This window comes from Rousettus aegyptiacus, unplaced genomic scaffold (genome assembly GCF_014176215.1).
Source record: "Rousettus aegyptiacus isolate mRouAeg1 unplaced genomic scaffold, mRouAeg1.p scaffold_m13_p_7, whole genome shotgun sequence".
Taxonomy (NCBI): domain Eukaryota; kingdom Metazoa; phylum Chordata; class Mammalia; order Chiroptera; family Pteropodidae; genus Rousettus; species Rousettus aegyptiacus.
In genome coordinates, this window is record NW_023416310.1 from 75,164,686 (window position 1) to 75,189,821 (window position 25,136).

At 50.9% G+C, this 25,136-nt stretch overlaps 1 protein-coding gene across 3 annotated transcripts; it reads left to right on the forward strand.

The window, feature by feature from the left end:
* Positions 1 to 2,025: 2,025 nt before the first annotated feature.
* On the forward strand, positions 2,026 to 24,290 carry LOC107511021. 3 transcript variants are annotated; one of them, XM_036225132.1, is made up of 4 exons: positions 2,026 to 2,494; positions 8,183 to 8,321; positions 19,959 to 20,079; positions 23,027 to 24,290. In XM_036225132.1, exons 1-4 carry the CDS (start codon positions 2,244 to 2,246, stop codon positions 23,269 to 23,271), a joined length of 756 nt encoding a protein of 251 aa, XP_036081025.1. In that variant the 5' UTR covers positions 2,026 to 2,243; the 3' UTR covers positions 23,272 to 24,290. The 3 variants fall into 3 exon arrangements, with proteins under 3 accessions (XP_036081025.1, XP_036081027.1, XP_036081026.1); XM_036225134.1 differs by lacking the exon at positions 2,026 to 2,494 and adding an exon at positions 4,077 to 4,159; XM_036225133.1 differs by lacking the exon at positions 2,026 to 2,494 and adding an exon at positions 5,179 to 5,409.
* The last annotated feature ends 846 nt before the right edge of the window (positions 24,291 to 25,136 follow it).

Genomic DNA, 25,136 nt, shown 5'->3' on the forward strand with positions numbered 1-25,136 from the left:
CTGCCACTAGGGCTAAGCTTGGAGCTGCTTAGCAAGAGGTACAGGGCATGCTGATTCCAGATGCTGCTAGTTTGGGTTTTGTGAACCTTTGAGAACTTTAGGAAAGTCTGCGACAGGAGCCAAGACAGGTCATTTGTATGGAAAAGCCACTGGAAGTGGCTGGGTGAGCCTCAAAGTTGGGTGGCACGGGGTCTCAGGGAATCACCAGGGCACGGGGAATGGTATTAGCCAGGCCGATGGGACTCAGATATGGTGCCCACCTGCAGGTACAGGCTGGATTGGGAGAGGGCTCAACAAAGGAACAATGGCTTCTGCCAGCTCTTCTGTCTGGGAGAAAGCTGCCCCCCAACCCTCGCCTGGAAGCCAGATGATTCAGTTCCTCCCCATGCGTCCCTGGTGCCTTTTGAGCTCTTGGCCCAGCACTGGAGCTCAGAGCGAGCGAGTCCACCGTGAGTAAGTCTGTGTGCAGGCTGTTTAAGAGGCACGCCCACCGTCTCACTGAGCCACAATCTCTGCTGGTTTTCACAGTCAGAAGTTGTAGGGACTTCTCTTCCTGGCACTGGAACCCTGGGCTGGGGCCCTTGGTATGTGGCTGGGACTCCTCGCTCCTTGGGGGGCACCTCTGCAGCTAAGATAGCCCTCTGATTTTTAACCACCACACGTGGGTGTTGGACCAGCCTATTTCACGTCTACTCCTCCTCCTATCAGTCCGAATGTGGCTTCTCCTCTATGTCCTTAGTTATAGGATTTCTGTTCAGCTAGACTTCAGGCAATTCCCAGTGATGGCTGTTCTGTGGTGGGGGGAGGAGACAAGCACAGGGTTCTCCTACTCTGCCACCTTGACCAGAAACTCTCAGGACTGAATGTCCTTTTTTTCCCTTTTCTTTTTTACAGAGTTAAGCTTATGGTTAGGGTTAGTGTTAGGGTTAGATGTGAGGTTAGGATTAGGGATATGGTTATAGTTAGTGGTAGGGATAAGGTCAAGTTTAGGTTTAGTGTTGGTTTGAGTTTATGATTAGGGTTCGTGTTGAGGTTAGGTATAGGATTAGCCTTGGGGTTAGTGTTAGGAGTAGGTTTATGGTTGAGTTTAGGGTAAGGGTTATGGTTCGATTATGGTTAGGATAAAGTTAAGGTAAGTTAGGGTTAGGGTTAGGATTTGGGGTGAGTTTAAGTTTAGACTTAGGGTTAGGATTATGTTTATGGTTAGGGTTGAGAGTTGGATTAGTGTTTGGGTCGGCATGGATTGAGTTTAGGTTTAGTTTTAGGATTAGGGTTAGGTTGGAGGCTAAGTATAGGTTTAGGCTTCAGTTTAGGGTAGAGTTAAGGACTGAATTTTCTTATGCAAGAAATAAAGAATCTCATACTAGATATCTATAAGCAGGTAGTTGGTCCCAGTTTGGTTCAATGGGTCAAAGTTAACATCAGAGACTCTCTCTCTTTATTTTGCCATCCTCCCTATACTTCTTTAAAGAATCCGGCCTTATCACTTCATAGCCTTAAGATGGCTGTCGGAGCTCAGAGCATCATGTCTTCACGATGTTTAAGGCAGAAGGTAGGAGCTTTCCATTTATTGGGGAGGAAAACACTTCCCCTGAGGCCTTGGCAGAGATTTCTTTGACCAGAAATTGGTCACGTGATCAGCCTTAGCTACAGGGGATGAGAAAGTGAGTATCTAATAAAATAAAGGGGAATGGGGGCACCCTAACTTTCTTAGATCACGTGTCTCCTAGGGCTGGGCACACCCTACCAATATGGGGGTTCTTTTAGCAAAGACAAGCAGGAGGCTGGTTGTTGGGGGCGAGGGGTACCTAGCCCCATCTCCCCTCCAAACGATCATGTTCCAGAAGTGAGGGAAGGAGTTCGGTCCAGCCCTGGGAGTCGCACTGCTGTCATGCTCGTCTCTGACGGGTGGGCGGAGGTGGTCCCCTGAGGAGTGGGCTTCCGCAGTGCTGGAGGAGGAGGGAGGACCGGAAGCCTTGGGCAGCAGGGAGCGTGTGGTGCCCTCTCTGCGCCCCCGGACCCCCGCGTGCAGGCTCGGCAGCTGTCTGTTCTGAGAGTGAAGGAACCAACGTGGGGACAAATGAAAGAGCAGTTGCCAGGATCCCCCGCCCTGTCACCCAGTGTCCTTTATCCCCACAGTGCCCCGATACATTCCTTCTGGAGCCCGGTTCCAGTAAAAATGTTGTCTCTGCCGAGGTTTGAACATGCTTTCTGTTGTCGGAAAATGAAAACTATGCAACCCGATGTGTTTCTCTTTCTGCCCCGGCTGCCAGAAGCCAGAGCCAAATGTGTCGCCCCAGTGCGAGGGGCTGCGCTCCCTGCCGTCTCCAGCACCTTCGGCTTCCTCCAGGGGGCGCTGTTCAGGCTCACCTGCCTATGTCAGAACCTGTGGGCACTTCCCGGCCCAGCCCCACCGGAAGGGCGCAAATCAGGAAGAAACTCAAGGGGTCGCCAGACTCACCTGGAGGAATGCAGAGGCATCAGACCTGTTCAGGTATCTTCTGAGGCTCCGCCCCTCTGACCTTAGAAGAGACAAAAATAGGAGAAAGGACCCGTTCCATCGAAGCTGAAAGCAAACATTTTGGCTATCTTAACGACCACTGAATCACTGAATCCACCGTATTTTTCCACTTTCGAGTTGTTTCTGGGCTGCTGAGGAGCCACACCCTTCCTGGGTTTAACGGCTCTGCTGTCAGGCGGTGAGGAGGAGGCGTGTTTACTTTTCGCAGGGAAAATAGTGGTTAACGGGGGATGGGTGGGCCTGATTAGTAATCGGGTGATTTAGCTGATGAACAGTTCTTCGGGTTTTTCTGGTGGCTTGCACTCGGATTTCAGCTGAATGAAGTAGGAGGAGGAAGTAGAAGGAGGAAAACAGCTCTGAGGAGAAGGGGGTGGGGTTGGCTCAGAGGCGAGCCCCTTTCCAGGGACAGGTGGAGGTTTGGAAGGAGGGGGGGTGTTGTTCCATCCTTCGTGTGAAGCTCTTCATCTGTGTGCATCCACTCGCTGGCTCGCTGGTTCCTACGTGCTACATACGTCGGCACGCCTACCGAGCCCCAGCTCCCGGCATGAATAGAGCCCGGGCTCCATAGGGGTCCCCAACAGGGGCGTGTGCAGATGACATGAGGTCGTAATAGCTAATGTTTATCAGGCATTCTCCGCGCACCAGACAATGTTCCAGGTCCTGTCCATGTATGAAGGAGTTTATTTCTGTCAACAGTCCTAGGAGCGAGGTTCAGAAATGTGAGGACCTCACCCGAGGTCACCCAGTAGGCAGATTTGTACCTAGGCCGTCTGTCTTGCCTTTTACCACGAGGCTCTCTAACTCTGCTTTGGAAATGAGGAGGTTCTGCTTCCAAAGAGAAGAATTACCAGGAAGAGGGATTCTTAAGTCCGGGTCTTGAGGAAGGAACAGGGAAGTTTTGAGGTAGAGGAAGCAGCAACACTTGGCCCCCCAAATCAGGGGTGCTTGCCACATGCCAGGAGCTACAGAGATACAGGGGTCCCGAGAGGGGGGATGGAGAGGCAGGCAGGGCCAGACAATGAAATTTTACCCAAGGAGGGGGCACTGATGGTCAGATTTTAAATGCAGGAAGAGCTCTCGGGCAGCTGAGTGGGGGATGGATCGTGGGTGGGCGTGGCTTAGAGTCGGGCAGGGTGGCCACCTGCTGTTTCGCCTTCTCTGCCCTTTGCCCTAATCTTCCCCCGGGACCACCACCCACCCTTGCTCTCAGGCCTGAGATTTGGTCGACTCCAGCGGGACTGGAGGGGTGGGCCTATGACTCAGGTCTGGCCAATCAGCTTCTTTCATCCCCCCCTGGCCACAGGGATTGGCTCAGGAGTGCACGTGGGACCCGAGGCAGGCCAATGAGACTCAGTTCCGGGATTCTTGCTATTGAGGGGAAAAGAGACTCTTCGTACTGCGGCTGCTGAGCTGGGGACGCCTGCCTGGGAGTGCAGGGGCCGCGCTGTCACGAAGCGAGAAGCGCAGCTGCGTCTAGTCTGCGAGGGCAGCCCTGTCGGTGGCCGAGAGGCCGGCGGCTAAACAACAGGAGCTAATTTCCTCACAGCCCTGGAGGCGGGGAGTCTGAGAGCAAAGTGTCAGTACATCAGCTGCTTCTGAGGCCTCTCTCCGTGGCTTGCAGATGGCCGGTTTCTTCCGGTGTGTGCCCGTGGTCTCCCCTCTGTGCCCGCGTTTACCTCCACTTATAAGGACACCAGTCGTTAGGGTAGGGCCCATCTCTACGACCTCGTTTTACCTTAACTACCAATGAAAAGACTCCACCATAAACTACAGTTACATTCTGAGGTACTGGGGGTTAGGACGTTGACCTCTGAATTTGGGGGGAGACACAAGTCAGCCCATAACAGAAGCCAACACGGAAAAAGAGGTAGAGTGACAGACTGAGTCTTGACCTTATTTGAGCTTCTGGATCCAGCTGTGCCTGAAGCCGAAGCTAATACTGTCCTGTACTCTTGAATTTCATGAGCTAATAAATACCTACGCCCCATCCCCCCCCCCCTTATTTTCTTAAACTAGTTGAGTAGCTTTTCGGTTACAGTTAAAATTCCTGAGTAATACACAGGGGAACCAGTTAGTAAACTACTAAATAGTCTACCTGTAATTAAATTACAACTCTCAAGGACAGTGCTTGTCTGTCCAATTCCAATCGCTAAAGGTAGGACGTGCAGAAGGTAACGGGGCGAGTCAGTGGCAGCCTCCTCCGCCCATGTAGGCAGAATCACCAGGGCCGTGCAGAACAGAGCTGGAGAAATCTCCTTGGCCACCAGCACTCCTAATGCATAGAGTAGGCTGGGGTGATGGCCGGTGAGGGGAAGAATGTAGTGTGGGTCTTAAAAGGCTTTGAGAAGGGAAGAAGTCATTCTGAAGAGGCTTGGATGGGGCCATGAAGGATGAGCCGAGGTAGCACGTTGCCGGCGGCAGGGGCTGCTGGGATGCCCCGTGGACCTCAAGGCACAGCCACTTGGCTCCAGCGGTGCTCCGGCAGGAGTTCCAAACACGCACAGCTCTGGGCTGGGCTTCCGGAGATTTCAAGTGGTGGGGCTGAGCCAGCAGGGGCACAGCCGAGGCTGTCCCCATCAGCTACCCCCAAAACGGGGAGATAACTAGAAGTGGGTGAGGAGGGGTCAGCATCCAATTCTTTAAGTCTTGAAGCGAATGCCCTGACTTTCTCATGGCTTTTAATAAACTCTGCTATTCTCATTGCGGCTGAGTCGAGCCGGAATCTCTTTTGATGGATGGAGGTTTTTGAGGAGCCTACTAAATACCAGTCCTCGGCTTCCCCCAGGGATGCTGGGAGGTGGTCCTTCTGGCAGTAAGATGAGGGCAACGTGGCCTCGTGAATTCTGGCGTTCCAGCGTTCATCGAGCCTCACTAACCTGCTGGCTCGGGTGAGTGACTGACCCTGACTCATCTTCTTTTATCCTCACGTTGGCAAAATGGTGCTAAATAATCTCAATCTCACAGCCTTCTCATGAAGCTTCAGTGAAACCTAGTAGTAATTAAAGGATGGGCTCTAGAGTCTTGGTTTGAATCTCAGTTTACTTACTGAACGAGCTGGGTGACCTTGGGCAAGTCACGTACCCTCTCTGAGGCTCAATTTTCCTAATATGTAAAATGAGCATAGCAATAGTCCTTCCCTCACAGGGTGAGAGCGAGGATCGACTGAGACAACGCATGTAGACTTCATGAGAGCAAGAAATTTGGTCATTTTATGTCATGTTAATCCTCGCTGCCATTCCCAGGACATTAGGACTAAATGATGGGAGGAATAATTGGTGTTGTCTGGCATTGGCCGAGGCCGTTCTCGGCAGCATCCTACAGGGTCTGTCTTTGGCCCTGCGGTCCAGGTGGGGAAGGCGAGAGTACCTCAGCTGGCCCAGGGTCCGAATCTGAACTTATGTCCCTCAGACCCCTAACAGGGCTGTCAGGTGGATCTGGTTGGACAGGTGGAGGGACAGAGTCAGAAGTGACGGGCAGGCCCTGCACGGCTGTCGGAGAGGCCGCCGGAACGAGCTGCAAGGGCCCAGGCCCCTAACTTTGGGCGGGTGCCGTATCTTGCTGCTCTCTGCCCTGCTGAATTCTTTAGCAAGTGGCTTGATCCACCCACTCTCAGCGGAAAGGGGACCCGAGGGGCTCTTTCCTGGTGGAGGATAGAGAGCAGAACCCGCCCCTGCCCCTGCCGGCTTCCGAGGCGGATAAAACGCCCCAGCAGCACCCCCATTGCACTAAAACCTGCCTGGTAAATGGGCTCCTTCCTTCTGAACCCATGAACAGCAGAGAAGATGGTGGTGGAGCCAACCAGAAGCATTTCTGCAACATGACCCAGTTCTCTCAGTCAAGAGCAAGCAGCGCGGTCTCCTGGGTGTCTTCCTGCCAGAGGGACAAGCCTCGGCCCTTCGGACGGGTTGGGGTTGGGGTTGGGGTGGGTGTTCTGGCCCCTGCCCCGGGGTGGCGACTGCCTTGGAGACAGACTGAGAGCAGGGACGGTCATGCACATCTTCTTCCAGATTTTTGTTGTCGTCGTTGTTGTTATTGTTTTAACTTACAAAGGAGATACATTTAGGAAAACAGCAATTAAAAAGGTGTTATCAGGAAAGGAGTTTCTTAGAGGATTCTCAGAAAGCTCTGAGGACCAAGAGGAATAGGGAAGGACGAGCCTTAAGCAGGAGGAAGGAAACTAAGGCACAGAGAGGACCGTGCCCAGCGCTGGTCCCCTTCGCACAGTCTGCCGGCACCATTGCCGTGGGACCCCGGCTGTAACCAATGGCACCACCCGCTCCGGGCTTCGCCGAGCCCCTCTGGTCTCTTGACCCCACAGCAGCCTCTGTGAGCCAGCCCTCACGCTGGGTCCCACTTCTAGAGTCAAATTTTGCACAGGCAGGGGGCTGCCGGGTCAAACACAGGGATACCAAGTTAAGTTTGCATCTTGGATTTAAAAAAAAATTTTTTTTGGAGAAAAAATGATTGTTTACCTGAAATTCAGATTTAACAGGGTTTCATCCTATGGTTTTATTTGCTACCCAGAGGGTCATGCTCTGCTTTAGGTTGGTGGCAGGGATGTCTGCCCTTTCCAGCTCCGTGGCAAGAACGCCAGTCTTGGGCAATTGGATTGATTGTGTTGTTGGATGGAGAATAGTCCCAAAAGCCAAATATCAACTGCAATTCTTAAAACCGTCCTTTTTTTGTTAAGTCACCTGCCTGACTCGTTTTCAGAGCTGGGCCTCGAGGGCAGGAATGACTCACACTCACTCCTTTCCTGGGCTCACTTTTCATAACACAAAAGATGCCTCCTCCTCCCCCTGCCCCCAGCCCGGTCATCTTGGAGGCAGAGAGCTATAGGATCATTTTGGAAGGGCCCTGACGTCTTTACCAACGAGTCCTCGTCACTCAGGGGCAGGCTAAGGAAGGAGCTGGGCCGGAACGGAAATAAGCGAGGGGGCCGACTGTCTAGACAGGGCTCCGTCCTCTGGACGGGGAGGAGGGCGGACAGAAGCGGACTTTGGTCCAAGCTGAAACTGAAGCCATCACCTCCGTCTTCCCCAAGCCATCCTCAGACTCCACTGTCTGGGCCGCAGCCAGCATCGGCCTGGGGCTTTCTTGCTCCAATTTCAAAGGATTCATGCATCTGCTGAAGGAAAAGCTTGAGTATTCACAGTGAAAATTTTAACAAAAGGGAAGAAAGAGTGAGTGAAAATGAATATTTTAGCTCTAAAGCTTTGGCCCGGGGTCAAGTTTAGAAAGAAAAGCATCTACTAATTGAAAAAAAACATCATTTTGGGGGTTCTTAAATCAAGGAAAACAGGTGCAGGTTTGTGGTTTTAGAGAGAGTATTTCTTTTGGAAAAAAGAAGAGAAAGTGCCCCAGATTAGGTCCCTCCAAAGCCAGCAGACTGACTTTTCAGCCCTTAATTACTTAAGAGGTGATTGAAAAGATTAGCTGAGAAGTTAAAAGATCAACTCTTACCTTTCTAGGTAACACTCCAGATCCTCTTCTTTATTCATTCATTTTTCCTTTTCAAGGCTGAAGAGAGGACAGTTGTGTACAGCAATTTTCATAACGTTCCCTTACATTACTGTCCATTCCTGGTCCTGTCTCTTCATACCAGCTCGACAGAGCCGGCGTTTCTTCTTTGCCGTTACAGTGGTGTATTTTTTTTTTTAGGGTTTTCTATGGTTGTGAAGGAGCAGAGATTATAACGCCAAAAGCGTCTTGGAAGAAGAGAGCCGTGTTCCCCGTACCTACTGTGTGGGGGGAGGTCGGACACGTCACACGTCTGCATCCTGACGGTACACCATGCGAGGTCAGTGAGGGTTTTCCCCTTTCTTCAGTTTCTTCGGCTAGCTGAGGAAACGGGGCCTCAGAGGGAAATGACGTGCCTGAGATGGCCCAGCTAGAGAGCTGCACGGTTGAACTTGAAAGCCAGGTCCATCCGACCACCAGGCCCTTGCCCCTTCTGTCACTCTGCATTACTTACCCTCCCCTCTTCGTAAGCCTGGGTGGCAAGTCAGGCTAACGGCTATGAAAAGATCCAGAAGCGTTTTTCTTTGAAATAAGTCACAGCATTTTCCTGCCTTAAGGAACTTATTCAACAGGTTTGTTTTCAGTCAAATGTATCTTATGGCCATGTTTTTAGGGGAGATTTTGAGTTTCCTGATCCTGATCATGAATGGTAGTCAGTGGAACCTGTTTCCTCAAGAAACTTTTATCACGTGTTAGTTATCTGTTGCTCTGTTTGTTACACATTACCCCGAAATTTAGTGTCTTGAGATCGCAACATCTATTATCTCACAGCTTCTGCGGGACAGGAATCTGGGCACAGCTTAGCTGGGTCCTCTGGCTCAGGGCCTCTCAGGGACTGCCGTCGCCGGAAGGGTTGACTGGGGATCTGCTTCCAAGCTCCCCGATGTGGCTGCTGGCAGGTTGCAGTCCCCCGTGGATTGTCGGCTTCACTTCCTCACTGGCCGACGGCCTGAGGGTGGCCCCAGTTGCTTGCCATGTGGGCCTCTCCAGCACGGTCGCTCCCTTCATCGATGTGTACAGCGGTGAAGGCGGGAGGAGGAGGATGTCAGCAAGGGGGAAGGCACGGTCTCTTACAACCAAAGCGTGGGAGTGATGTCCCATCATTTTTGCTGGACTCTGTCCCTCAGGAGCGGGCCGCGAGGTCCAGCCTGCGCGCGAGGGGAGGGGACGGCACAGGGTGTGAGTACCAGGAGGCGGGGATCGCCAGAAGCCACCTCAGCAGCTGCCTGTCCCACATCAGAGAAGCGGAGGTGGTAGTCATGACACCAGCAACGAGGCTGGCACTAATGGGGAGCTTCGATGTGCCGGGCCCTGGGCTAACGCTCCCCTGCGCATCGTCTCACTTAATCCCCGCACGACTCTTTGAACCAGGAAGCTTCAGTCACTTGCCTGAGTTACTGTAGCAAAGACACTGGGCTCCGCTTTGCTGGTCCCCCTTCCAGGGACCCTCCCTGTACATGATGCGGACCCTTGACCTAAACCCGCTGAGCTGCTGGGGCCAGAACAAGTCCCTGCTGAGACAGGGGTGGGAAAAATGAAGCCGAACTCACCACTCACCAGAAGATTGCAAGGGAATGCAACCAGAAGCCATTTCTTACACATCAGATTAGAAAAAAAAAAAAAAAATTTGAAGTTGGTGAGAGTGTGGGGAATTCTCATGCACGGCTGAGAGACTATAAATTTGTACTGCCACTTTGGAGGGAAATTTGGCAGGATCTATTAAAATTTTAAAAGGACATAAAAATAAAAAATGTGCATAGCCTATGACCCAGCTATTACACTTTTGAGTGTCTACCCTAGAGAAATACTTGCACATGTGCACGAAGAGCCATAGACAAGAATTTGCATTCCAGTATCGTTTCTAAGAGCAAGTAGTAAATAGTGAAACTGAAAACAGTCTAAATGTCCACCAGTTTTCAAAATGGCTAAACAAACGGTGGAGCATTCATACCGAGGAGAACCAGGAAGCAGGTAGAGAGAATGAGGTAGATCTACGAGCGGGGGAATAGCTCTAAAACGTATTGTCAGATGAGAAAGCAAGTGGCAGATTGTAGAAACCCTCAGTACGAGACCGTGTGTGTAACCCCAACACAATGTTATATATCAGATGTACATAATACAAATATATATGTAGTATATATGCAAATACAAATGGTGTGCAGGACGGTCTGGAAGGGTCCACACCAAACTAATAGCAGGGGTGGAGGGCAGGGTAGGCGACTAGAGTCGAGGGGTGGTCAAAGGAGACTTCAGCTTTGTTTGTAATACTTTTGATGTTTAAATTTTAAAGAACAAGTTTAATAGCTTTACTTATGTCAGCTCAGCCTCTCTCTTAAAAAGCCTCACTGGGAGCCCAACCCAATGATTTCCCTTACATTGTATTGGCCAGAATTGGGTCACGTGGTCACTCTTAGCTGCAAAGGAGTCTGGGAAGGTGAATTGTTTTTAGCTCATCTAGAAGCAGCAAGCAAGAAAGAAGAGGGTTGTGATTGGCTGTTGGGTGGCCAATTGAAAACATCTTTTTAGTTGCCCAACCTCCGCACATGCCTTGCTTTCTATGCATATGTTCTATAGCACAGCGCAAAGTCCAAAGTCAGGTTCTGCATCCATCCTGAAGTTTGGGATGTCTGTGCGGGGCTGTGCAGACCCACCCACCGGGTCCAGATGTAAGAGGATTTGCTTATCTGTTAGCTACATCGGAGACAGATATGGAGGTGGGCGTCTTTTTTTGGAGGCTGCATGGCTTCAGCAGCCCATTTCTTCTTGGTATGATTTGACTGCCAATGATTATTTTTAGGGTTTAACAGTCAGAGGCTATTACAGACCAGGCTCACATTGTTTTGGAAATATCGTTCCTCAAAATGTAATAGAGGTCTGGTCTTTGACTTCAGATTTCCCTGTGTAAGTAACCACAGCAGAAGATTTCACCCCAGATGTAGTTCGTAAGCTTGCCTTGTCTCATCTTTTATTCACCCCCTCTGTGCTCTGCCCAGCCCTCCAGCCCTTGGTTGGCTGATTCTTTGGAGTATTTTAAAATAATAACCTAGGATGGAGAGATGCCTTCTTTAATTCGATATTTGGACGTTGGTGCTTCCCCTTAATTTGGCAGAGAACTTTGAAGGGAAGGTTCTAGATAACAACATGAGGTACTGACCTCATTTCCTGCTAACGGTGTAGCTTCATTGGTGTTACTTGGGCTTTTTCATTGGATAAGACTGCGAATTGTGGGATCCTCAGTCAGTTTAGATTATAGGCTATGCAACCTTAGCAAAACTATGTCCTTCCCACTGGCTTGCAGATTGGCTAGCTCCAGTCTGAGATCGTTGCTCTCATAAGACTTTATTAAAAATGGTAAGAAGTATCCGGTAGACTAATATTCTGGAATTTTTCTATTATTTCTTCTGGCTCTATAACGCCAGGTACAGCAAGAGCGATATGGCCAGATGTTTGCCGCTGCATAAAAAGGGCCATCTGCTTCAGCCATAATGATCAGGTCCTTTCCCTGCCACGTTTTAAGTTCTGTTACTTTCATTGTTTCCCTCCTGGTACCATCTTTTCTTTTTTAACCAGAGATAACTTGTAGTTATGTGCAACAGAAATTCACTCTGGCTTATTCAGCAGGAAGAGACTATGAAAAGATATTGGGTAAATTAGAATTGTTGCAAGCACTAAAGAATCAGGGTCAAGGTAAAGTTTCTGGAAATAATGTCCGTAAAAATGCTGGGGACCGATAGGATGAGAAAACCATTGCCATCGCAGTGACTGAGCCCTGAATGCTGTAGCTCACAGCGCCGGCGGGAGCTCAGCCTCTGCTGAGTTGAGCAACTGATGCTGCTTGTAGCAATGCTCTTCCCGTGCCAGAAGTTAACCTGGTCAACCACCACCACCCTTGCAACCAGATGCCCCTGCTGCTACCTTCACCATACCTTCTCGTCCATGTGAGTTAGTTTATGTTGAAAGTCTGCACAAATACATCATATTGGTGGTACCCAAAATATGGGCCTGTGGCGAGGTGCGAAGGAGCTAGAGAAACAGGTTTTCTAAATTCTGTTGGCAGGAGGGATGATTCGTAAGGCTGAAGAGTCTATAAACTTGATATTACGATTTATAATAAAAAATATGTATTTGGTCTTCCTCCCCATTTCCTGCACAGAGCTCCTAAAACCCTTGGGATTTCCTAAGTAATAAGCAGTAAAGGTGTCTTTTGTTATGTTAAGGAGGTGACTTTTGGTAAGCTCCTAGGTAACTAAGGATGGAAGCTGGTTGCCAGGGGAACCAACCAGGTGATTAGAGGATTGGAACTTTCAGTCCCACCCACTGACCTTCTGGGGAGGGAGAAGGGCGGGTAAAGTCACCCAGGGCCGATGATCTAATCAAATGTATGTATAATAACCAAACGCCTATGTTATGAAGCTTTCGTGCAGACCCAGAAGGACAGGGGGCTTTGGGGTGGGGAACACGTGGAGGTGCACCAAGCAAGCCTTCCCTGGGTCCTGGAGGGAAGCGTTACTCATTCTGCAGCGTCGCTCACTGCACTCAGGGCCCTGAGACAGGCCGGGGAAGGAGCGGTCAGATCTTTCCATGCCCAGCACACCAGGGAAGAATACGCAGGCCCGCTCAGGCCCGAGGCACCGCGCCTCTGCCGGCAGCCGCTCCTGCAGACCTCCGACTCCTTTCAGCGGAGAATGGTGTTTAGAAAGCGGGGTGATCTACTTATTAGATGTGCTCATTACTGCTGAGCTATTTTTGCTCCTGGATGCTCTCAGAATGCATGCACAGGCGCGCACATGCACACACACTCATGCTCATCTGTCTGTCTATCTATCCATCTACCTACCTACCTACCTATCATCTACCTACCTACCTCTCTATCATCCATCTATCTATCTATCTATCTATCTATCTATCTATCTATCTATCTATCTACCTACCTACCTACCTATCTACCTATCTCCATGAATTCACCCTGTTATCTCCAATCCAATACCACAAGCTCATTCTAGTTTTCTGTTTTTCCATATTTGTAACATTCTTCTCTGGCAAGGAGGAACCCAGAATATATTTACTTATTTGCCGAATGCTCCTGCAATTTCATCACTGCCACTGCTACCCACCCTCCAGTCACGGGCGGGGAGCCTCCTAACCATGTGGGTCTTGGCCCGACATGCTGGAACCGTCTCCCTCCGCCCCACGCGGAGGCCCTCTACAGCCCGGTCAAACTCCAGGCCCTGCGCCGGCCCCCTGCAGCTGCCACCCCTCACAAGGGGGAGATGCTCTCCCCCGCCCCCCACACCAGGCTGCCACCACCACCGCCTCCCTGCCGGGGTCCGCCTCTCACCCAGCTGGTGAGACACCCTGTGACAGGCCACCCTCCTGCACTGACACTCATGCTTCTGCACCCTGGGCCGGGCCACCGCTGCCACTGCGGGCCCCCACTCCATACACTCACTACTCACCTTGCTCAGCTCTGGAACTGCCACCCAACGCTCCCTAAGACGCCCACCTTGCTGAGCCACATCTGATGGCTTCTGGGAAGGGGAGGAGAGGGGAAGGGACCTAACGACCGTTTTTAATGGCTGCAAAACACGACGTTATATGGATGTTGTCTAGTTCGCCCACCGGCCCCCCAGCTGTATTAAGTCGAGGTCGTTTTGTCTTTTCCCCTTTCTAGACGCCATTCCAGGAGTCTCAGCATGAACACAACTCTCTCTCTGCACCTCCCTGACTTAATTAGGGCCGATTCCTAGAGGGGGACGAGTCCCTGTGTCAGAGGGCGTGGCCATTTGTAGAGCCCCTGGTCTTTGTAGCCGGGCCTCCGGGTTCCTCTTACGATCCACACACCCTCGAATAAACAAGCGTGACTCTGTACCAGAGACAGCTTCGCATTTTCTACAGATGATAGTTGTTTCACCGCTGGATGACATCACCTCCCTTCTTACCCCAAGATTGATGTGGGAAATTCTGTATAAATACCCGGCATCAACAAGCCATTGTGTCACCAGACCTCTTAAAGATGGGCAGCTCGCTGCAGAGCGGCAGGCCCAGCCTGCGTGGGACAGGCGCCCGTGATTTATAAGGTCCAAACATGAAGTCTTCAGGAAAGTTGGTGAAGTACTTTATAGGTCACCTGTATTTTTCCTACCATAGATGTTTTGACTCACGGGTTTCCTTTATGTCACTCTGTCCATAGTCTAGGTATTATTAAAATAGAATAAAGAAGTTACTGTAGCAGAGGCTGAGTAGCACATGGGAGGCAGTTTGTGATTCTAAATGAGAGAAGAAAGAAATAACAGGCGAGGGAATTAATTAGGACAAACATTGGCAGCCAGGCAACCAAGTATTCATTACATGAGGGTCACCGGCCTGGCTTTGCTGCTAGGAGCTGAGGTAAATTCATCTGTTCATTCATTCAACAAACATCTTCCAGGGCCTGACTCTCTCCAGCCCTGTCCTAGGCACTGGGGGGGACCCAAGAGAAAAGAGACACTGTCCCTGTTCTCAAGGGGCTCACGGTGCAGAAGAGGAGAAGCCAGCTCAGCAGTGTCGTGTCTGCTGGAGCTCCTGCTCCAGCGTGGCGAAGCCTCCGTGGGAGTCTGCACAGGGTGCTTGACGTCACAAAGGTGCCTGTTCGGGGGCGGAGGCGGGCGGTGTTTCCAGGCGGAGGAACCATCGAGCAGAAGTGCACGATTTTGTCAGCTCATCACAAGGATTCAGAGCGTACTTTCCATGTGTTCAGCACTGGTCCAGGGCTGCGTGGGGAGTGGATTTCATGCTCCACATGTTGATTGGGAAGGTTCTAAGCAAACTGCCTGCATAAAATTATTAAGTGCTCTTCGTCCGCATCCAGGAGAAATTCCAAATGTTTTGCCTGACTCGGTTAGCATTTGGCATACCACGATAAGCATCCATTGTTCTTGCTCGTGCACCTGTGGGTTGGCTGGGATGTGGCTGATGTTGGCCGAGCCCCCATAGGCCTGGCTCCAGGCTATGTCTTATGTCCCATACCTGTCTTATGTCTCATCCTCCTCGGATCGGTGATCGCCTGAAGCATGTTCTCATGGCAAAAAAAACAGGAGGACAAGGCATAGTCCTAGTCTTGGAAGCACAGTCCCAGCCTTTTCTCTCCTCGTGTCTGCTGGCTTCCACAGGTCAGAGCAAGTCACACGGTTACTCCGAGAGTGAAGGGACTCCGAGGGCCACGGCGCGGTGGGGCTGTAGAACATGTCCGTCCTCTGCAACCTGGCCCCTGCACGCCCCATCTGCCTTACCCCGCTTTTCCCTCCGGCACCTCTGCTGTAGCCACCGAAGACCACTTGCATCCCCTGGACATGTCATGGCTTTTGCCCTCTGTATCTGCGCATGTGCCATTCTGTGGGCCTGGAATGTTGTTCCCGGCCTCGCCCACCTGGTCAACCCCTTCACGTCATCTCTGGCTCCAAGGATCAGGAGACATTTTTGTCTTCCTTTTCCTCTCAGTACCTGTGGGAAGGGGTATTTGGGGCCTGTCTCGGTGCCTGGTTCTCTCGTGGCTGTTCTTTTTCTTTCTTTCTCTCCTCCTATCCCTCACCTTCCCCCTTCTTTCCATACTTATCGTCAGCGTGCACTGATGCGATGATATTAAGATTTAGAGTAAGGATAGGTGGCCTTACTTTGACCTTGAACTTTGTCTGGTGTGCTCTGCCTTTTATGAAGGTCACCTGAGATGCTGTTTCTGAAATGGTTTCTCTGTTTCTCTTCTGTTCTTGCTCCTCAGGTTCCCTCTGAGGGGTGGATGGTGGTCATGGTAAAAGGCAGGATCCAGGCATGTCTGGATCCCTTGCAGTGATATCATCAAATAGTTCCCAGTTCACCTTACCTCAACCTCAGGCATGAACAGGTAACACAGAGTAGCTGTCAACAAGTTTTGAGTGGGTGGGTGGATGGATGGATAGATGGATGGATGGATGTGGATGGAGTTTACATGGAGTAGGATGGATGGATGGATGGAGTTTACATGGAGGAGGATGGATGGATGGATGGATGAATAGATGGAGGTGACATGGAGGATGGATGGATGGATGGATGGAGGTGGATGGATGTTACATGGAGGAAGATGGATGGATGGGTGGATTTCCTCAGTGCAGCGTCCTGTTGATTGTCAGGGCCTTGGCTGAGCACAGCAGTAGGACTTCCAAAGGCAGGAGGGCTCGAGCAGCGATGAGAAGACATGGACCTGCACATTTTAGTCAGCTTTTGAAGTTGCTGTCAGCAACAGCCACAGAAAGTGGTTCTGAGGAGCAGGCGTGTTTGTAAGCAGGCCCAGCTTTGGCATGGGGACTCGGCTTTAAGCATTCTGTGTGGAAAGGCTCTAGAAAGTTATGGAGCTCTGGGGAACCAGCCTGGGGCAGCTCACAGCCCACTTAGTGCAAGTGTTGTCTTTGGGGGCCTCTAATTCCCTTTATAACGAGTTTTTTTTTCTTTTTTTTTCTTTTCTTTCTTTCTTTCTTTCTTTCTTTCTTTCTTTCTTTCTTTCTTTCTTTTTTTTTGTTTAATGGAGCCTGGATATGGTTAACATTGATGTCAAACAGGTCAAACAGTTCCAATGATTACTGATAATAAAAGAGAGATTCTGCAAATATAACAGTCAACCCAGTGCTCCAGTAGGCAGCATATTTGTTGGTCTAAACTGTGAATTGTTCTAGCAGTTTAAATGAGAAGAAAACTGAGAGAGGCAAAGTGATGTCCCCAGTCACACAACGAGGCCATGGCAGAGGCAGGCCAGCTGCAGGCTGACTGTGCGCAGACAGTGTCACTGAGTTGCAGACATGTGCAGGACCTGCTCAAGGCCACACGGGGAGGAAATCTCAGGACAGCAGACTGAGGGTCACTCACAAGCAGGAAGCTGGGCTCTTGGTGGCAGAGGCTGGAAGGACTTGCCATTTGCATAGGATGTGGGGCAGGCAAAGACTGGGATCAAGGCTGCGAACAATGAGTGAGAATCAGAGACCCGTTTTAAAGGTCCGCCAGGGGCAGATGTGTGAGCTCAGAGTGAAAGAAGAGAATCTCACAGACTCTCTGACCTGCTCAGCCTCCTCCGTCCCAGGCACCCCCTTTCTGTAGCAATTACAATGCCCTCCGACACTGATCCCTGGACAAAAGTACTTCTTGGAACGGAGTTTGGAGACTGGTGATTTCAGGCAGTTGGGTAGCCCTGGGCGCCTTCCGCCGAAACGTCACTCGATTAGGGGGTCACATCTACACTGGAGAGAGATGAACCGGTCAGATTTGCTCTCCTGTGAGAACAGTGAGCAGTGGCCGCAGTGGAAGACTCAGGGCCGATGCACGGCCCAGGCGGGCAAAGCCCTTGACGGCGATGTGCGCTCTTGCTGTTGTGGGCTGCCCACCAGCCACTCCTCCTTGACCTGGGTATTGGTGCCCCAACGGGAGCAGTTAGGTGCTGCCCCCGCGCCCCCAGGTCTCATGCTCCAAGAGGACGCGGGCCCAAGCCCCGGCTCCAGGAAGCGGATCCTGGTTGGCCCCGAGCATGTGCTCGCTGCTCAGCACCCCAGCCTCAGTGATTGGCAGGTGTCCAGGAGAAGAAAGCCTTTCTGTCATTCTTTCACAGAAGCTGCGTGGGAGGAGCTCTCTTTCCTCACGGGACTAGGATGCCCTCCCTGCTGCTGGCAGCCACCTCGTGGTCAAGAAAGGAGGCAGGCTTGGAGGGAGGGAGGCAGCCTTGGGCACAACTCAGAGTGCAGGGGCGGGAAAAACGCTTCTTGGATACACTCACTCCACTGAGCTGCTGACTAAGCTTTGCTGAAACCTCTCCTGCCTCTGGACTTGTCGGTCGCAGGGGCCAAGGAGTTCTCTTAATTCATTAGCTTTGTGTTGCTTGGGAATGAGCTGTTTTCTAAGTGCGTTAGAGAGTTACTGCCTCCACCATGTTCTTCTCGTTCAAAGCACTTCCGGGCCGTCTTGCAGACGTGTTATGCCCCTGCGTTAGGCTCGGAGGGCACCGTGTGGGCAGGCCACTGACCCCTGCGTGGCCGCCCAGCCCCAGGCCCTCCACCCCGCTTCCTCACGCTCCCTGCCGCGGTCCACGTCTCAGACCAGCACAGCGAGCGGGGTCGATAGCGGAATCTCAGAACGCGGGGTGTGGGGGGCAACGCACCTTCTAATATTTTTATTTATAATGAAATTCTGCCTTGATTTCCTTTCTTGAGACCTCTCTACCCATTTTGGATGAGGTCAGCCATGAGACAAGCCCCAGGGGCTGTAAGAACTGAATATTCAGCTGAAACTGGGACGGCGCTCTCTCTCCGGCCCTTTCGGACGCTGGCTCGCTCTGAGCCTGTGAAAGCTGACGCAGTTGTGGTGAAGGGACCCCGAGAGCCTCTGCGAGGTGCCAGGCGCTGCCGCACAGCCACTCTCTCCTTTGATCCATGTGAGGAGTCAATTAATATTCCCATTTTGCAGATGCAGAAACAGGGGCTCTGAGAGGCTGTGTGGATAGCTCAGGACCACACAGAAGGAATTTGGCTCCTGATACCAAAGCCTCTGTACTGTTCATGACACGACGTGGTGTGCCCTTGCTTTGGGGCGTTCTATTCTACAAAGATGGTTACCTTCCCTTGGAAAAGGTCAGATGCAATGGCACAACTGCAGCCCAGTGGGGATTTTTTTGGGAGCCGTCGTTTCACGTGTTTTGTTTTGTTTTGTTTCCATGAACTCGCTCAGTTCAGCCAAGGGTGCTTCCAGAGGCCAATTTTCAGCCTCTGTTCCTGCTGAAACCTGGAAGAGCGGGAACTGGTGCCAGGCAGCTCGCTGGGCAGTTTTGGAAGCAGCAGAGACCCGTCGGAGTTGGCCCGTTTCTCGCTTGCTGTGGGTGAGAGGAGAGAGGGGTGTTGTTTCGGCAGCCACGATGCAGAACTCAGAGAGAGGCTGCGGCGCGCTCGGGGGCCAAGCTTTCTGAGAGGACAGGGTGTGTGCACACTGCAAGCCAGCTTCAAAAATATCCACGATTCAGGGGGGAAAACCCAACCTGACTTTATAAGCTCTCTTGATTAATATACAACCACCCCCGAGGAAACCCTCTTTCTCTCCAGACGGTCTGGATTTTTACTGAGCGTTCGCTGTGTTCATTGGAGGGAGTTTTGAAGAGAGTAGATAAATAAAAGATTTGAAGCAGAGATAGGTGTCCTTACTTTGACCTTGAGTGTCGTTCAAGGTGCTTTGCATTTAATAAAGGTCACCTGGCCTGCTATTTCTGAAGTGGTTCCTCTGTTTCTCTTCTGCTTTTTTCTGCGAGGGTGGAGGGATGTTGGTGGTGGTACATGGCAGGATCTAAGCATTCCTGAGTCCCTTGAGGCGACATTGTCAAATAGCTTCCAATTCACCCCACCTCAACCACAGGCATGGAGCAGGTTGCAGAGTAGCTGTCAACAAGTTTTAGGTGAATGAATAAATGAATGGAGATGTGCATTTTCTCGATGCAGCTGTCTGCTCACTGTCAGGGTCTCAGGCGAGCATGGCAGTCATCCTTTCTTTTGAAAGGGATGTCTTCTCATGTGGTACATTTACTCTTACATGCCTCGGACCACAAGACCCCTAGCAATTTCGTTAGTGTCGAGTCTCTGATTTTCCGTAAGATTCCTTTCCCAAGATCTGGAGCTCACGCGTCTTACCAAGGCCTCCAACACACTTGCCACTTCTCGCTCATCCAGTTTGATTAACATGATGTCATTGATACAGTGATATCCTTCATGTCTGTCATTGATAAATGGGACGCTCTGCAACATGTCCAGATGGTCCACATCCCTTTGGACTATATCATGAAAAAAGATGGGAGAGTTAATACAGCCCTGGAGGGAGATTGTAGATTTATGCTGTTGACTGTTCCGTGGGAATACAAACTGCTTTTGGTACTTTTTCTTGACAGGTACAGCAAAGAATACATTTAGCAGAGCCAGGGCTGCATACCACGCGCCGGAGCTGTGTTCGTCTTCCGCAGCAAAGACGCCACATCCGGACCAGCAACTGTGATTACAGCTGCTGCCCGGGTGAGTTCGCCGTAGTCTGTAGTCCGCCGCCATCCTGCAGAAGAAGCTTCTGTTTTTGCGGGTGCCGGGTGCATGAATTAAGAGGGGGCTATTATAGGAGCCGCCACCCCTGCACCTTAAGTCATTAAGGGTGGCTCCTTAAAGATTCTTCTCGGGATGTGATATTATTTTTGATTTGCTACTTTTGCCCAGAGATGGGTGATTTTGGAGGCTTCCACTTTGGCCGGCTCCGCTCAATGGCTCCACGGGTCATGGAGCCGACATGGGGGTTCTCCTGACTGCAACGCATATCCGTTCCGCTAGTCTGTTTGAGAACCAGGGGGATGACTTCTAGGTAGGTCCTCTGATTGCCTGGCTCACTCCTGCCCCCACACTGACAGCGACTGTGCTGCTGCTGTACCTCAGCACAGACCCGGCGGCATCTGAGGGTCCTCGAAATGTCCACAGAGCACTTTGGGGAAAGACTGGGGATTTGCTAATGTCTGTGCTCACTGCGGTGTCCCAGGGCCCTGCCTTACGAGGCCCGCACTCTCCTTTAGTGACAGCTGCCGGGTCTAGAAACTGAGCAAGGGATCAAAACTTTTTATTGACACGGCTTCCCTCAGTGTCCTGAGCAGTCCGCCTTGGTTTCTTCTCGTTGCATGGTGTGAGGAGTATCGTTTTTTGGAGTCCCTCCGTTTTTCCTCTAGGGGTGCTGCGTGCCTTCACCACTCCCACGGCTCTCGGCGGCCCAGCCCTTCCGCTGCCACTCCACCTTGCTACTCATTCCTGTGGTCACGCCGACCTTGCTTCTGATGGTCCGGCACCACCACCTGGCCTCCGTTATTCTGCGATCCACTCGCTATCACTGAGTCTTGTAACAGCATCTCCTGCCATCAGCCCTGGCCCGTGCAGTACAGCCAGCCCGAACTCAGTGATGCCTCTGCCCCTCTCGCCAGCACATTGCTCACTGCGGCAGTCGATGGAGCATCCTCCAGACACACCTGCAGAATGGAGCTGGGGAGCATGTCCACTCTCGCGCACCCATGAGTCCTTCGATCCTGTCTTGCAGCATTCATGGCGGAAGCTCTGGCCTTTCTACTTTGCTTAGTGTTGGCCATTCTAAAAGCTGTCGGGCAGAACATTTAGTGTTTTCTCCCAGGGCCCCTGCCAGGTGTTCAACCTTGTACCCTAGGGGGGCGTGCCCATCTTGATAAACTCCCTTTGCAATTATATTCTGTCCTCTTTATCCAATGTATAATTCCTTCTGCTGGTCCATTTTGGCTCAGAGTATAGTTTCTTTCTATATTTAGCAGGCATCTGTATAGAGAGGGGAGCAAGACTAGGCAGGTGGAAAACTGAACGTGATGTAGTTGCAGCAGGGGATTCAGCGACCCCTCGGGGAACCCCGAAGCTGGGAAGGTCCTTCGGAGACCCGTGAATTGAAGTAAGGAAGCTGGGCCTTGGCAACCCTGCACCAGCCAGCCATCTGAGGTGGGCTTCTGTAGGGAGGTAGTATGATTGCAGATGAGGCAGCTTCCTTTAGTTGGAGGTGGTTCAGAAAAGAATTACTCTGAAATTGCTGATTAATTACTCTTACTTTTTGAAAGAGTAAGTAAGACTTCATTCAAGGCTGTTGCAATAGAGGCAATGCAGCAGGGGAGAGAGATACAAGGGCGACGAGCGGGGTGAGGGGGTCAGAGGATAGAAAGTCGCTAAGAGGGGACATCGAGGGCCGGGTGATTCTTGCTAAACTGGCTAACATGATTCTTGCTAAAGGCAGGTCTAGGACTAGCACATCCAAGGCAGGAGATGAGGAGCTTGATCAGATGTCAAGGGTGATCGGACATTAATGTGGGGGGATTCTTGCTAAGACTGAACTCAGCGAGGATGGACGTGGAAGTCCAAAGACGAGACCTAGTCAAGAAGAGGGCTCAGAGGAGCCTAACTCAAATTTGGTCAAGTAGAGAGTCCTTGTCGAGGGCAGCTTCCAGGATGGATCCCAGCCACGAGCCATCAGCAAGTGTGGGGAGTGAGTTCCTTGGTCTTAATAGGCAGCATCAGATCTGACCAGTGTTTGTTGTCAAGGTTGTTTGCCTATTGACTGGTTGTCAAGAGACCGGCAGGAAGGCTGACCTGTTTTGGGGACAAGGGCCATTTTCTGGCCTTCGCATTTCCCGAATAAACACCTAAGTATATTCAAGCAGAGCCTATTAGGCCAAAGGGAGAAGAAATGGGGTCATTGGAATGATTGGAGCCAGAATGGAAACTTGGTTACTTAAGCCAACTTATTTTTTACACTACTCGGGCTGTGCAAGTTAATGAATAAATTGAGTTGATTGGTGTCTGAGCCTCTTCCCTGACTGTGAAGCAAAGATAATTGACCATCTGGAACAGGTCATGCCAGTGGAAGGGTGTCTCCCACCCCTTGCTCTGATGCAAAGAGCCAGAGGGGACAAATATGTCTGGGAGAGGGCTGAGGGTCAGGTAGAGGTACAAGTGGATCCATTAAAGCACATATAACCTGCTTTTCCCCAGGGCTTTCCAGTCTCGCGGTACGAATGCATTTAGCTTTTACAGACTTTTACTACAGTTTACACGATGTAGGACATTAGGCTCCCCATGTCTCCCTGGTTATTTTGGGGACTCCCCGGGAGAGTCTTTTCATGGGAACTGATGGATGATCAATCCTTTTAGTTGATTTTCTAGCTCCTCTAATAATGTTTGCTGCCCAAAAACCCTTTTTGAGTGCAGCACATTGCCAATGTCAATGTCACCGGCGAGCTTTGCGAGATTGGGATGTTTGGATGAGGATGTGGTACCTTGAGTGCTCCCATAGCCACAGCCCTTCAACAGGCCAGTCCAGCAGCGTCCCTTGGGAGCTTGCGTGGTGTTGGGGCCAGGATGAGTCCCCAGCAGAGCAGGAGGTTGCCTTCTGGGAAAACGAGCTTTCTCACTGTTTTGACAGGGCCCCAAGGAGCCAGGCTCCCTTCCTCTCGCAGCAAAACCAATGAAGACACAGTTGCCATGGCTACTGCTGACAGCTGTCTCCCAGACGCAAGGGGGACCAGCCTCAGCATGAAGTTAGCACTACGGTCAGCGGATGGAGGGACAGAAAAATCCAAGTCCTTGAAGATACATCGAGACATTGGATTAATTGAATTTGAAGTTTCCCTCACTCCCCACAAGATTTGCTCCTATGTGAACAGGTAAATTAACTCTCTCAGGTCAGTTTTAATTGGAGTTTCTTTCATTTGCCGTCTGAAGCATTTTGGTATCTAAACCGTTTTGACATGTGTTTAGTCCTTTTTAACTTCTGTCTTTAGCTCCTTTCTTGAAAGGACTCAGATGCAAATTCATGAGCCTTGGTTCTTTGCTGTTTGCAAATACCTCCTCTCTCCTCCAGCCAGAACCCCCCACAAGTCCACCCCTGGTGGCCACTCTGGCACCGACTCGGCCTCATCTCCGTCTTCCAGCTGGGGCTCCCGACATGAGGAGAACCCAGGGCGGTTGCTGGGAGCCAGAGTCTGGCACCAATGGCTGGAGAGTCTGAGGGGTTGAGAACGGCTGTTCAGAACAAAAAAGTCTAGAATCAGATGTGTGGTTTCAAATTCCAGCCATACCACTCTGAGACCAGTGGAAAAGTCATTTTGCTTCTCTATGCCTCAATTTTAAATTGGATTTGATATTGGCATCTGTCACAGAGCTTTGTGGAGATTACGTGGGATAATGTGTATAAGGTGTTTAGAACAGGGGTTGGTATACAGTTGGTGCTTACTAAATGTTATACATTCTTGGCTGTTCTAACGAGTAAGCCGCCATGATCCCGGTGTGGAGCTCAAAGGGAAGGCATCAGTGACCTGCCCTGGGGCTCTTGGCTCTTCCTGAGGTGAGCTGGGCTGTCTCCTAAGAGGGCCCGAGGAATGGGCAGTTGGGCTTCTCCCGGGCGAAACCATTTTTCTGGCTTCCTCTTACTTTGTGCACTGAATCCAAACAACTCAGTGGTGGCGGCGGGTGGGGCCGGCGGGGGGTAAGTTATTGGTTGGCATTTCTGAGAATACGCCCCTTCTTTCTTCTGCGTGAAGGATTATTCTGGATTTGAGTGTTCTCAAGGCCTCAGAAGGTGGCTCACCACAGCTTGAAACGCCTTTTCATCTTGCTTGGCCCCGTGCATCTTTATTGGGTTTATAAACTCTTTTTTCTTCTTTCTTTTAAAAAATCACTGTTTATTTGTAGAGCCACTAGTTTTAAAACTTGTGCAATACCTTAAATGTCATTTTTGCCCTGGTCTGCTCATAATGCATGAGCTAGTGCCTCTTACATAAGGAACTCAGAGGCCTTTGAAAATAATGATTCCCAGCAAGCGTTTAGCATGACAGTCATTACATAACATGGAAAATGTACGACTCCCGTCATCGATTCGATCTAGTCTTTTAAGGTTGAGAAGATGGGGGCCACACAGAGACCTTGCCAGCAGAACTCGTTAATTCAGTGACTTCGGGCTGGGCTGCCAAGAGCCTTCAAGGTGACCCGATTCAACCAAATTTGCTGGTCGGTGTAACGAAATAACCAGCCAGGTTCAGTCCTCAACTGGGTCATCTCTCTTAGACAACTGGCTTTGTTTATTTTCTCTTTCCACTGTATTGGCCAATGGCGTTGGATTAACTGGCCTGTTGTTTTGGCATCGGGCACAGACACAACGATAGTCAAATCTTTGGCCAGTTTAATGGGGCAAAACATCTGTCAAGCTTGTCGTTCCCCTAGCTGATCTGGAAGCCCTGCGGAGACACGGCGAAGATGTGATGAGAACCGTAGGCCCGAGGAATATGGTGGTGAGATGCACTGCTTCCTGTTTTAGATGGCTGTATGTTTATGGCCTGACACCCACTCTTCCTGCACGACGCCTCAGTTTTGCTAATATGTTCCAGATGGCTGGCCGAGTGGTCGGTAGCAGAGGCCTTGCCGAACGGTGCGAAGAGCTTTAGTTAGACTCAGAGGGGCCTTGGCTTGTATCTCGCCTCGGCCACTGATAACTTGCGTGACCTCTGGCAGTCACTTTCTCTTTCCAAGCCTCAGTG